Source organism: Dama dama, chromosome 20, assembly GCF_033118175.1.
Source record: "Dama dama isolate Ldn47 chromosome 20, ASM3311817v1, whole genome shotgun sequence".
Classification (NCBI taxonomy): domain Eukaryota; kingdom Metazoa; phylum Chordata; class Mammalia; order Artiodactyla; family Cervidae; genus Dama; species Dama dama.
Window position 1 is genome coordinate 90,029,282 of NC_083700.1, and position 12,827 is coordinate 90,042,108.

Below are 12,827 nucleotides of genomic sequence, written 5' to 3' on the forward strand. Positions count from 1 at the left end.
AACCTCATTACTATATTCTCAACTTTTTTTTTTTTTCTGTATTTTAACCAAAAAGTTCTGGGCCCTCTGTCTGGAACATTTTCTTCAGGGAGACTTAACTTAGTCCCCTAGACTGGATTAGGAGCCACCGCATGAGCTTCCATGCTATTCTGTGCTTCCCCTATTTATAAATTTGATGCCTACATTATAATTGCTTGTATGCTCCTTGACAGCCATCACTGTATTCCCAGCACATGACACATAGTAGATGCTCAGCAAATTATGCTAACCTCAGACACATTAGACACACAGGCCATGCTCTTTCAGCTATACTTTACTATGTGGCTTAATACCCCCAAGCCTGGAATTACCTTACAGCTTGATTGGAGTTGGGTGTCCTTGAAATTTTCTCATCACTTTTTGATATTTTCCATGTCTCCAGATGCCCAGATTCATCAATTACATTATAATTTTTATAATTTCACTCTTGGAAAATAACCCTGTGGTAATTACCCAATGTCTCTAAATATTTAACTCTAACTACCACCTCAAGACTGTTTTGAGAATTTAAAGAAAGGGCACTTGTAAACACACTCAGCCTAGGGGCTGACATTATTGATTCCCTTATCTTTTTTATACAAGTCCCTTGTTACCACCCACATTCAGTGTTTTTTTTTAATAAGATGCCTTATAGCAACTAGTATTTTTTAATTTCCAAGACATTGTTTCTTATCCTTGCAACAGTTCTGCCAGATGTGTAATATTATTACGCTCATTTTAAAGATAAGAAACCTGAGGTCCAAAAAGTTCAATCAGTTCACCTTTGGTCACAGGGAATCACTGTCACACGGGGGATTATTTTAACACAAATCTCCAGTGACAACGCCCCCCCCCCCCGCCCCGCCCCAGCACCCACTCTTCATTCTGTTGTCAATAATTTTTCAGGGAGAAAAGTAGTAACGGCAAGATTGGGAATGAGATTCAGGGACCACTAGCCTGAAGACAGAATAGTGTTATAGTCACGCGTGCTCAGTCGTGTCTGACTCTTCTCCAGGCCCTCAAAATGATGCCATTTCAGCACTGTCTCTAGAACCAATTCCGTTTTCCATCTGGCTGGAACTTAGATGAGCTAAGGCAGGTTTCTAATAATTAAGAGTTTGGTTGCCCTTGGCCTAATCAAGGAGGAAAATATTTTCCACAGCCGAGAAAACATTCGCAGTCAACCACTTATGCCTGAAAAGACAAGAGCTTCCTGGACAGTAGTTCACAGTCCTGATTCAAACTGCGGAGAAAAAATAAACACCAACACACAGATCCACTGTGGAAGATTTTGACTGAATTGGTTTGGAACCAGTATTTTTTAGGTGCTCCGTCCGAGGCGATTCAATTGCGTGGGAGGAGTGGGAGATCAAACATTCAAAACTTAACTCCTACTCACAACACGTCATCTAGAGACCAGTGAGGCAGAAAGGGGGAAAAGTGAGGTAGAAAGAGATAAAATGGAGAATAAGTGCGGGAGAGTTAGTTGCCCGAAAAAAAAAAAAAAAAAAATGGCCAGCTCCACTGTGGATTTAGGGAAAGCGTCGCTGAGAAGTTACTTGAACTGATTTTTTAAGTCGGAGACAACGTTAGAGACGCGCCGCGCTGTTTTCCCAAGAGGTCGGGTCCTTTAACCCTATTTTACTGATGGGACGACCTAGGTTCTGAGACGGTGAAGAGGCTATTCCGACTCACACTGTTGGGTATCCTAATTGAAACTGGAGCCTGGGCCTCAAGCTTTCCGCCTCAAGCCCCAAGGGGACACTGACGAACAACCCTCAGCCTCTTCAAGTCGCAGGCCGATGGGGCGGGGCTGAACCGACTCCGCCTCTGGGAGAAAGGGGCTTTATTCCGCCGGGAGGGGAGAAGTCGCCTGGTCCCATCTCCGGAAGTGGGGGGGGGGCGGGGGGGGTCGCTCCGCGACGCGCGATGACGTTTCTTGACGTCACTTCCTCGCGCCGCTGCAAACGTCAGTGTCGGGCGCGTTTAGTGGCGGTGCGGTTTGCTCTTGAAAGTTCGGTCTTGTCTCCGTTTTGCGAGCCATGGAGAGTGACTTTTACCTGCGTTACTACGTGGGGCACAAAGGCAAATTCGGCCACGAATTCCTGGAATTTGAGTTCCGGCCCGACGGTGAGAGAAGCCTCCCGGCTCTCCGGGAGCGAGGACTAGGCCTGGGGGCGGGCGAGTGGAGAGGCTGGGGATCCGGAATGTACGAAGAACTAGAGGAAGGGACCGATGGCTGTGAGGCGCAGACTTGGAAGGAACGATCCTTGTCCGCCCCACTGATTCTTTCTGTCCATATGCCGGGGCTTCTGTTTAGTGACGATTCTGACCATACTGCTTTATTCAACAAACCTTTCTTGAGCGCCTATCTGTGCCAGGCTCACTTCCACAATCCGGGGTGTAGGAGTGAACGATAAACAGGCGTCCTCTCTCGTGGAGCTTGTATTCTTTTGCTGGGAGATCGTAAACAAAAAATAACCCAGATAGTGTTGAGTGATCAGAAAATAAAATGATGGAACAATTGCTGATGGGCCGCTTTCAGGAAGGCTAGCCATTGGAGAACTCGCTGAAGAGCCGATGTTTGAGCTGAGCTCTGATTGACAAAGAAGGAGCCAGCTCGGGAAAAGAACATTCTAGGCAGAGATGAGCTAGGCATGTTTCAGGTGGCCATTGTGGCTGAAGAGTAGTGAACGCTGGGGAGAATAGTAGGAGATGATGTCAATTAGGTAGGCAGGGGCCACACCATATAGTCTTGGTGCGTTTGGATTTTTTTTCTAAGTGCAGCAGGAAGCAATTGGAAAGTTTTAAGCAGAGGTGTAATCTATTCTTAAGAAAGTATTGTAATTATTAGGTGCAGAATTGGCAAGAATGAAAACTACTTAACAGGAGATGGTTACAATTGTTAAGAGAAAAAGGATGTTGGTTTGAACTAGAGTGATAGTAAAAGTAGAGAAGGATTTAGGATACAGTTGGAGGCAGAACTAGTAGGACTTTGCCAATTGATAGGATTTGGTGAGGGACCAATATGGTGAAGGAAAAGGAGTGAAAGATGACAGAAAGCTTTCACTAAATGGAGGCACAAAGATGAACTTCCTATAGTTCAGTAGCTAAGTTGTGTCCGACTCTTTGGGACCCCATGAATGAACTGACAAGCCCAAATTGTGGAGAAAGTTTTGTTAACAATGATAAGACAGTGTATAAGGTGTTGTAGAAAGAAACAGAAGACTCTGGGAGTGGAAAGAAGGCACCTAACCTGGCCTTCGAGTCAAAGAAGGCTTCCTGCATAAGATGACCTGGGTGGATAGTTTGAGTCTTTAGTACTGTGTAGGAGTTGGTTAGACAGATGGGTCAAGAACGCGTTTTGGACAGCATTAACAGCAAAGAGGCTGAAAACCCAAAAGGTGCATGGGATGTTTCAGGCAGAAACCAAAACAGTTAGTTGACCCTGGAACAACACAGGTTTGAATGGCATGTGTCCATTTATACACAGATTTTTTTTTTTTAGTAATACTAATGAATACTGTGCTACTACCTGATCCACAGTTGGTTGAATTGAGGATGAGGAACTGTAGACACCGAGAAATCACAGATGCTGGCTGACTCTTAAGTTATACTCAGAGTTTTGACTGTGTAGAGGGTGGGTGCCCCTAACCCCTACATCCTTTAAGGGTGAACTGTATTTTGATTAACCTCAGCTCTATGTGACAGTTCTGTTGTAGGAGTGAGGCTGGAAATGGGCTTAGCTTAGCAGGAAGCCACATTGAGGATTTTGGACTTTATCAAGAAGGTAGTGGGGAGCCACTGTCAGTATTAAAACGTCAATATTAGAGTGACCCAATTGGATCCATCTGTTACTGTTTCACTCTGTCCACTCTATGGAGAATGAACTAAATGGAGAGAGACTTGAGGCAGAGACACAGTGCAGTAAAGCATCAGTTATTTTGACTTTTTTTTAGTGTGCCTGCTATAGGGAAAAAATTATCTCCTCTATTTCCTTTTATCTTCTTCATATCCACCATATATACCCAAATCAGCCTGGTTGATGAACAGTGTCACAGAGGGCTTTGTATAACAAAAATGCTCAATAATAAAACCACAACTTTTCTATCGTGTTTAGAAAAGGAATAGATCAGTGTTTCACAGACATATGTTAATATATGTAAAAACCATTTTATAGTTTTCAGAAACTTTCACAATTCTTTTGAGCCTCTGAAGGCCCTGTGTGCAGGTAGGTTATCAATCACTGCTATTTTCAGCTGAGGACATTAACCTGCTGAGATATGATTTGCCAGTCACAAAAGAGTCTGTTCTTTTATCACACCTGAGCTGCCTTTTGCAAGAATTGTAAATCATTGTCAACTGTATTTTTGGCTAGAAGATTATTTAATAGTGTTCACTGGAGAAAAAAATACATAACTTAAAGTTTGAGAATTGTTTTATTCAGTGGAAACACTGGGGACTTAAGCCTGGGAGTTAGGCTGTCAGATAGCTTTGAGGGACTATTCTGAAGAGGTGAGGGATGAGCCGGGATATATAGGATGTTTTAGAGGGGGAAAAAACCCCCAAAAAACAAACAAAAAACAGGTAGAACATCTAAAGGTTACTGTTAATCAAATACCAGACATCTAAAGTTAATTAAGTTAGCATTTTTCTTTGTATGGGAAGTTGCTAGGCTCATTGAAATCATTCCTTTGATATGCACCTTAACTGTCCTGGGCCAGTATCCTGTTTTCAACATCTCAATCCCCTCAGAGTGCACCCACAGGGAAGGGGCTGGGAGTGGTGTGGCTGCAGTGGCTGATGGCTTAATCGCTGCAACATCCTTTGTTGACTGATAAGGCAGGTGACTTTTTTTGTCCACCAAAGCCTAAAGTGAAAAACTGAAAAGACTAGTATTGTCGAAACACCAGAGGTGTAAATACTAAAACTATTAGACACTTTGAAGGGAAAGTTAGGATACATTTTAAGCAATAGCTGATAGTCTTGGTAGGCTAATGACACTTTCTTTATGTTTTTATTATATATTGAATTTTTTTTTTGTCACTCACAGGGAAATTGAGATATGCCAACAACAGCAATTACAAAAATGATGTCATGATCAGAAAAGAGGTAATGAATCTTCTGAGGGCCTTTCATTCACTACCATTTAGCCTTGTGTCCTGTTTTTATTCTTTCTGGGAATAATATTGAAAGATAAAGAGTAGGAAAGTATAAATGCGTCTGTAGACGGCTTCTAAAGTTTTTCTCAAATCTTCTTTTAGTCTATTTTTTCTTTAATAGTGATGAGTCAATAACTGGTAATCATTTGAAGTCTTGCAGATCTTGGTTTTGAACCTTGAATCTTTTACTAACCATGTGACCTTGGGAAAATTTCTTGGTTGAGCTTGATAAGTCTCAGTTGCTTCATCTGAAAAAAACAGAAAACATACTCGCCACTAACTTAGTATTTGATATATTCCTTGATGGTTGTTGTTCAGTTGCTAAGTCATATCTGACTTTGCAACCCCATGGACTGCAGTACACCAGGCTTCCCTGTCCTTCAGTATCTCCCAGAGTTTGCTCAAACTCCTGTCCATTTATTTGGGGATGCCCTCTATCTATCTCATCCTCTGTTGCCCACTTCTCCTGCCCTCAATCTTTTCCAGCATCAGAATCTTTTCCAGTGATTTGGCTCTTTGCATCAGGTGGCCATAGTATTGGAACTTCAGCTTCAGGATCAGTCCTGCCAATGAATATTCAGGACTGATTTCCTTTATGATTGACTGGTTTGATCTCCTTGCTATCTAGGGAACTCAAGTCTCCAGCACCCAGTTCAAAAGCATCAATTCTTTGGCACTCAGCCTTCTTTATAGTTCAGCTCTCTCATCCATATATAACTACTGGAAAAAAACATAGCTTTGTCTATACAGACCTTTGTCAGCAAAGTGATGTCTCTGCTTTTTAATACGCTGTCTAGGCGGGAGGAGAAGGGGACAACGGATGGCATCACTGACCCAATGGACATGAGTTTGGGTAGACTCCGGGAGTTAGTGATGGACAGGGAGGCCTGGCATGCTGCAGTCCATGGGGTCGCAAAGAGTTGGCTATGACTGAGCGACTGAACTGAAATGAACTAAACTAGGTTTGTCATAGCTTTTCTTCCAGGGAGAAAGTGTCTTTTAACTTCATGGCTGCAGTGATTTTGGAGTCCAAGAAAATAAAGTCTGTCACTGTTTCCATTTTTTCCCCATCTGTTTGCCATGAAGTGAGGGGGCCAGATGCCATGATCTTAGTTTTTTGAATGTTGAGTTTTAAGCCAGCTCTTTCACTCTCCTCTTTCACCTTCATCAAGAGGCTTTTTAGTTCCTCTTCACTTTCTGCCATTAGGGGGTATCATCTGCATTCCCTGGTACCTAGCACTCAATGGAGCTCTTTTAATTTGCATTTGAGTAGGCAAAAGGGAGTGTGGGAAAGCACTTAACATCATTGAATGCATGTTAGATTCTAGTCATGACACTAGGTACTACATCTGTAGTCCTATTTGAATCCCTATCATAAGCCTCTATGATGGGTGGTGTTACATATCCTTTACAGATAAGACATTGAAGACCCCTATATTAATTATGGGGCTTGTTCAGAGTTACCCTTCCTAGTAAGAGACTGAGCAGGAATTTAGACCTCTGCCTGCCTTTGTGAAGTCCGTGTTTGGTGTGATTTCTACCACGCCATTGAACTTCATTAAAGCCATTCTTTTCTTTTAACTGCTTTGTCATATTTGAAAATGTCTTAATAGTATATTTTCATACTGTAATATTTAATTAGCGATCAGTATTATGCTTACCCATACATGTCAGCATCCTCACTTTTTTTTAAATGTGTAGTAATACGTAAAATGTAAAAGACATGTGTCTGCTCTTCAGAAGCATATCATTTAGTTTAAGATAACCTGAGTTACTCACAGATCTTTCTTCGGGGCTCAGGTGTGCAGGTAGGCAAGGAGTAGGTCCATATGAACAGGATGGACCAAGAAACAGAAACAACTAGATGTGGGATTGAGGTGTAGTCATTGGACACTTCTGACCCTGCCATCCTCTTAGCATGCTGAAGTCAAGCTGGAGTGTCTTCACGTTTACAGAGGTGCCAGAAATAAATTTTCATTAGTCTTTTTTTTTTTTTAAATCTTTCATCACTATCTGAGTCAGAATGCTGCCTAGAGATACAATTTAAATTCTGTTTTTTAACTTGCTTTCAGGCTTACGTACATAAAAGTGTGATGGAGGAACTGAAGAGAATAATTGATGACAGTGAAATTACCAAAGAGGATGATGCATTGTGGCCGCCTCCTGACCGAGTGGGCCGGCAGGTGAGTGTTTTAGCAGCTACCCACAGTGCAGAAATCTTACAATAAGATAAAGCTTCCTGCTCTGCATGTGACACTGAATGTACTCAGTAAGTGTGTGTGTTCTGGAGCCCTATACTGAGCAGGTTACCAGCACCTTGGTCTAAGGTAGCACGAAGCCCCACGGAGGACCAGGGACAGCAGGTGGAGCTGCTGAACACCTGGAGCCCAGCCCTGAATTTCTTCTGGTCCATCTCCTGCTTCTCGAGAGTATTTGCTACCCACGTTTCTTACTAAGTAACCGCTATGGACAAAACATTGTGAAGATAGCAAGATAAATAAAACATAGTCATGTCAACAATGTAATGGAAAGTCATGCCAGCAACTAAGTCTTACCTGTTTAAATTTCTGGCTTAGATATTTATTCTGAAAACATTGTGTTAATTAAAAAATAAAAGCCACTCTCATATTTGACCAGATTAATAGGAAAGATTCTTCTTTCTACTTTAATGCTGCCTTCCAACTTGCAGTTGATTTCATTGTCTCTTCTTTTGTCCTGTACAGCCCATTTTTTCTTTCCTGAAGTGACAGTAATCTTTTAAAATGTAAATTTGTTTATATATTCCACTGATTTTAAACTCTGGCTTCCCACTGCATTTAAAATGAAATCTGAACTCCCAGATTACCTTCTACCATTTTCACCATCTCTCACTGGGTTTAAATCTCATTGGTCTTATTTATGTTACTCAGATTCACCTAGGTGGTTCTTAGTTTAGAACTTTTGCATCTGCTACATATTGCCTGGAACATTCTGAGACTATCTTTATTATTGAGGTCTTCAAATGTCACTTCTTCAGTGATGTCTTAAGAACTTATCTAATCTAAAATGCCTTTTCTTATCACTTAAATAAGATCTAGTTTTTGTCTTCATAGCATGTATCATTGTCTGAAATTGTCTTGTTTGGTTTTGCTTATGCATGATGATGAATATTCTAAAGCATCTAAAAATAATGAACTTGATCTACATACAAAAACTTTGTTGAAAACAAACAAAAACCAAAGTAAATTAACAAACCAACTGGAACCACATAGATACAAAAAACAGAGAAGTGGTTTTTAGAGGGAAGGGGCTGGGTGTTCAAAATTTGTAAAGGGAATCAACTGTATGGTGACAGAAACTTAAATTTTTGGTGGTCAGCACAGTATAAGTATATGCAGAAGTAGAAATAGAATATTGTACTTACGTTACAAACCAATTTTAACTCAATATGGAGATTCCCTGGTGATCAGTGGTTAGGATTTGGTGTTTTCACTACCAAGATCCCACAAGCCATGCCCTATGGCCAAAAACAAAAAACTGCAATGTAACTCAATGTGCTAGGTCACTCAGTCGTGTCCTACTCCTTGTGACCCTATGGACTGTAGCCACCAGGCTCCTCTGTCCATGGGATTCTTCAGGCAAGAATACCAGAGTGGGTTGGCATGCCCTCCTCCAGGGGATCTTCCCAACCCAGGGACTGAACCCTCGTCTCTTAGGCCTCCTGCATTGTCAAGTGGATTCTTTACCACTAGCACCACTTGGGAAGCCCTATGTAACTCAATAAAAAACAAATTAAAAAAAAAAAAACACCTTTGTTGAGCAAAAAGATACATGTAGTATGATCATTTATGTAAAAATTTTAAAGACATTGTATCTAATCTAAAACCATGAGTGGAAAGAAAACATTCCAACTTCTGGGCATGTAGGAAGAATAGAGTGGGAGGTGGGTCTAAACTGTAATATTTCTTGAAAAAGAAATCTGACACAAATACAACAAAATATTAACATTTCAAGTCTGAATGTTAAGAAGTAGAACTCAGGGGACTTCCCCTGTGGTCCAGGGGCTAACACTTCCTGCTCCCAATTCAGGGGGCTGCAGGTTTGGTCTCTGCTCAGGGAACTAGATCCCACATGCCTCAACTAAAGATCCTGCATGAAGACGAGCACAGCCAGATAAATTAATTAATTAAATATTTTTTAAAAAGAAAAGAAGTAGAACTCAATAGGTTATAAGTTCCACAAGGGCAGAAATCTTTGTTTGGTTTTGCTGACCTGTCCCATAGACCGCCCCCCTCCTATTCCCCGCCCAATAGATTTTTTTTTTTTTAAGATTGTGGTGCTTGTTCCATTCTTTAGAAATTCAGGCCCAAGGGCATACAACTAGTAAGTGAGAAAGGTCTGGAATTCCTTTCCTTGTCCCATGTTGCCCCTAAAAGTTAGATTCTCAGTATTTGTAAAACAGATTTATACATGTTACTCCACATTGTTAACAGTGAAAACTCCTATATGGAAAACAATGTAAATTCTTCCAAATGTGGAGCCTCACAGACACAACTTCTAAGAGTACAAGCTACTCAAGGACTAAACCAGTATTTATGTCGTACCATTTATCTCTGTTTCTAGTACCCAGTACAGTCTAGGGCTCAGGTTGCTCTTGGTTATGTGGCCATCTGTATTAGAGTTCATGTGATTTGGAAGATGATGAACCCTTCTACTGTGTGATGAAAAACCAATTCAGATTGATACTTCTTTCAATGTTTCTAGGAGCTTGAAATTGTCATTGGAGACGAACACATTTCTTTCACAACATCAAAAATTGGTTCCCTTATTGATGTCAATCAATCCAAGTAAGTACACATGATCCTTATATCCAGATATGTCTGTTTTCAAGCACGCTGATATGAAATCCATAATCAAATTGAGACTGTTATGGTAAGATAATAATCTGGTACAAATCTAAGAATTGGCCAGCTTTGAGAGACTCCAAATATCTTCAAGGGCTTGCTCCTTTTGCTTTTGGTGTTTCAGTCAATTGTTGTCAGTAACCACTTCTCAGTGATACACCCACAGGAGCAGCCAAAGTGGGTAAGAATCTGACCAAAACACAAAAAAACAACTGCTGGAAATAACCTGTGGAATCAATGAGTCTGGATACCTTCCTCAGTGTTGGTTATTCAGATTGCACATAGTAAAGCCTGACTTTAGTGAATCTTGAAATCATTTAGAATATAAATTTATGAATTTGTCTTTGTCAGGGTAAATTATTGAGACATGAATCTGTATGCCACAAAGAATCATTAGAATTTGGCAGCCTTTTTGGCTCTTGTGCTTTGAGGATTTGGGATTAGATATAGTTCACTTTTAATACATGTTGGGCATAGTTGTCTTCCTATGAACAGTCTCCTTGTTCTTACCCAGTTATGCTATAGTAAGGTTGAGTGAGTCTCTTGGTCCTGCTTAGTACTACCTCTTAAAAAGGAAATTTTCCTAATTCTGAAAGTAATACATGCTTACTATAGAAAGTATAGGAAATACAGAAATGTAGAAAATCACCCATAAAATTATCAGTTAGATAACCATTAATCTTAAAGTATTTCTGTCTTTTTCCTGTGCTTTAAAAAATAGTCTTTTAAAGCACAAAAGTTGAATTGAGATCAACAGCCTGTTAACTTTAATCATGAAAAACCTTAATATTTTAAATTACTTCTTAATATTCTGTTTTAATGTATATTAGACTTTTTCTTCTTTTTGGACATTTGGTTGTTTTCAAAGTTTTAATTCTGTAAATACCTCTTATGAGGAATATCCTGGTACATAAATAATCTGGGTTATTAAGTGGTATTTTTTGCTGAGTTTTTTTCAGCTTTTTAAACATTTTTTTCCCTCTTGCATTACAGGGATCCAGAAGGCTTACGAGTATTTTATTATCTTGTCCAGGACCTGAAGTGTTTGGTCTTCAGTCTTATTGGATTACACTTCAAGATTAAGCCAATCTAGATGGAACATTGGTGTGGACACAAGGGGGGTGGGAGTGCTGCTTTTAATTACCATTATCTAGACATTTTTGTGTGTATCAGGGCAATATTTTTTTTATAAACTATAAATGATTGTCTTTAATAAATATGTAACAAAATGCATTTTTTTTATTTTATAAAGACCTGAACATGTGAACTTGTCTCAAATTACTTTTTAACAGTAGCTTATGTTAAGTATTGCCAAAAATATAATCAACTCTGTACATATAACTACCAGTTTATAGGAAGTAAAAGATTAGAGAAACATGCTAAGAAATAACAGTGGAAATCCAATCAATAACCAGAGGAAACTCCAGGGTAAGTGATCTGATTTCTTAAAAAAAAAAAAAAGCTGCAAACAAATGGAGATGGAGTGGGAATGTTAAAGGAGATTTGAGAGACACATAATCACATAATAAAATGTTTGAACCCTGTCTGGATCATGATTCAGGAAATGTAAAGTTGCCATCAGTAAGAAAATCTAAACACTGGATATTTGGTATTAATGAAGTATTAATTTTTTAGGGAGTAAAATGGTATGGTTGATATTTTGGTTTTATTTTTTTCATCTAGCTTTACTGAGGTATAACAGGTTGGAGGGTTTTTTTGGTTTTTTTTTTTACTTATTTTTATTCTTGGCTGTGCTAGTCTTTATTGCTGCTCAGGCTTTTCTCTCGTTGTGGAGAGCAGGGGCTACTCTTGTATTGCTTGGGCTTCTCATTGTGGTGGTTTTTCTTGTTGTGGAGCATGAACTATAGGGCACAGGCTTAGTAGTTGTGGCATATGGGCTCAGTAGTTGTGATTTCTGGGCTCTAGAGCACAGGCTCAATAGTTGTGGTGCATGGGCTTAGTTGCTCTGCAGCATGTTGGGTCCCCAGACCAGGGTTCAAACCCATGTCTCCTGCATTGGCAGGTGGATTCTTTACCACTGAGCCACCAGGGAAGCCAGAGGTTGGAGTTTTTAAAATCACCTTTATAGATATATCTGAAACTATTTCACTATGGGGAAGAATACTTGGTTTAATACATTATAAGGGATAAAGTGGCTAGTCTCAGAAAAACTTTCCAATAATTCATTTTAAAGTCAGAATTCTAACAGCCTTTAACGAAGCGACCTAGTTGGTATAGATAGTGTGGGGATTTGTTCAGCAGGTAGATCTGCAGGAAATTTTTCTTGCTGCTAGGTTGCATGGCTTCCTTAGGCAAACTGCTGACTGAACGGATAGTGGCCACGGTGTTGCTAAATCTCATTTGACTGAGGGGAGGTGATAAAGCTAAGCTCAACACCCCTCAAGAACAGCCAACTTAGGACAGGTCCCAAATACTCCTAGTCAAGTGTCTCCCCAACACACACCCGCATGCCCTACTTTGACTCTTCAGACACACACACACACACACCCTACTTTGCCTCCTTCACACACATGCACACACACACCCCTACTTTGCCTCCTTCAAAGATCACAGGGTCCCAGGACTTCCCTGGTGGTCCACCACCTGGCACCACAGGGGAAATGAGTTAAATCTCTGGTCTGGGAAGATTTCCACATGTTGCAGAGCAACTAAGCGCATGTGCCAACAACTACTGAAGTCTGAGTCCTAGAGACTAGCCCCTGTTTGCTGCAACTAGAGAAAGCTTATCTGCTTTTCTGCTAGA

General features: G+C 40.4%; 1 protein-coding gene across 1 annotated transcript; it reads left to right on the top strand.

Annotated features, from left to right (window-relative positions):
• Nucleotides 1–1,978: 1,978 nt before the first annotated feature.
• On the top strand, nucleotides 1,979–11,330 carry MAGOH (mago homolog, exon junction complex subunit). The gene is made up of 5 exons (XM_061121859.1): nucleotides 1,979–2,148; nucleotides 5,072–5,130; nucleotides 7,253–7,363; nucleotides 9,924–10,006; nucleotides 11,057–11,330. Exons 1-5 carry the CDS (start codon nucleotides 2,061–2,063, stop codon nucleotides 11,154–11,156), a joined length of 441 nt encoding a protein of 146 aa, XP_060977842.1. The 5' UTR covers nucleotides 1,979–2,060; the 3' UTR covers nucleotides 11,157–11,330.
• Nucleotides 11,331–12,827: the final 1,497 nt, after the last annotated feature.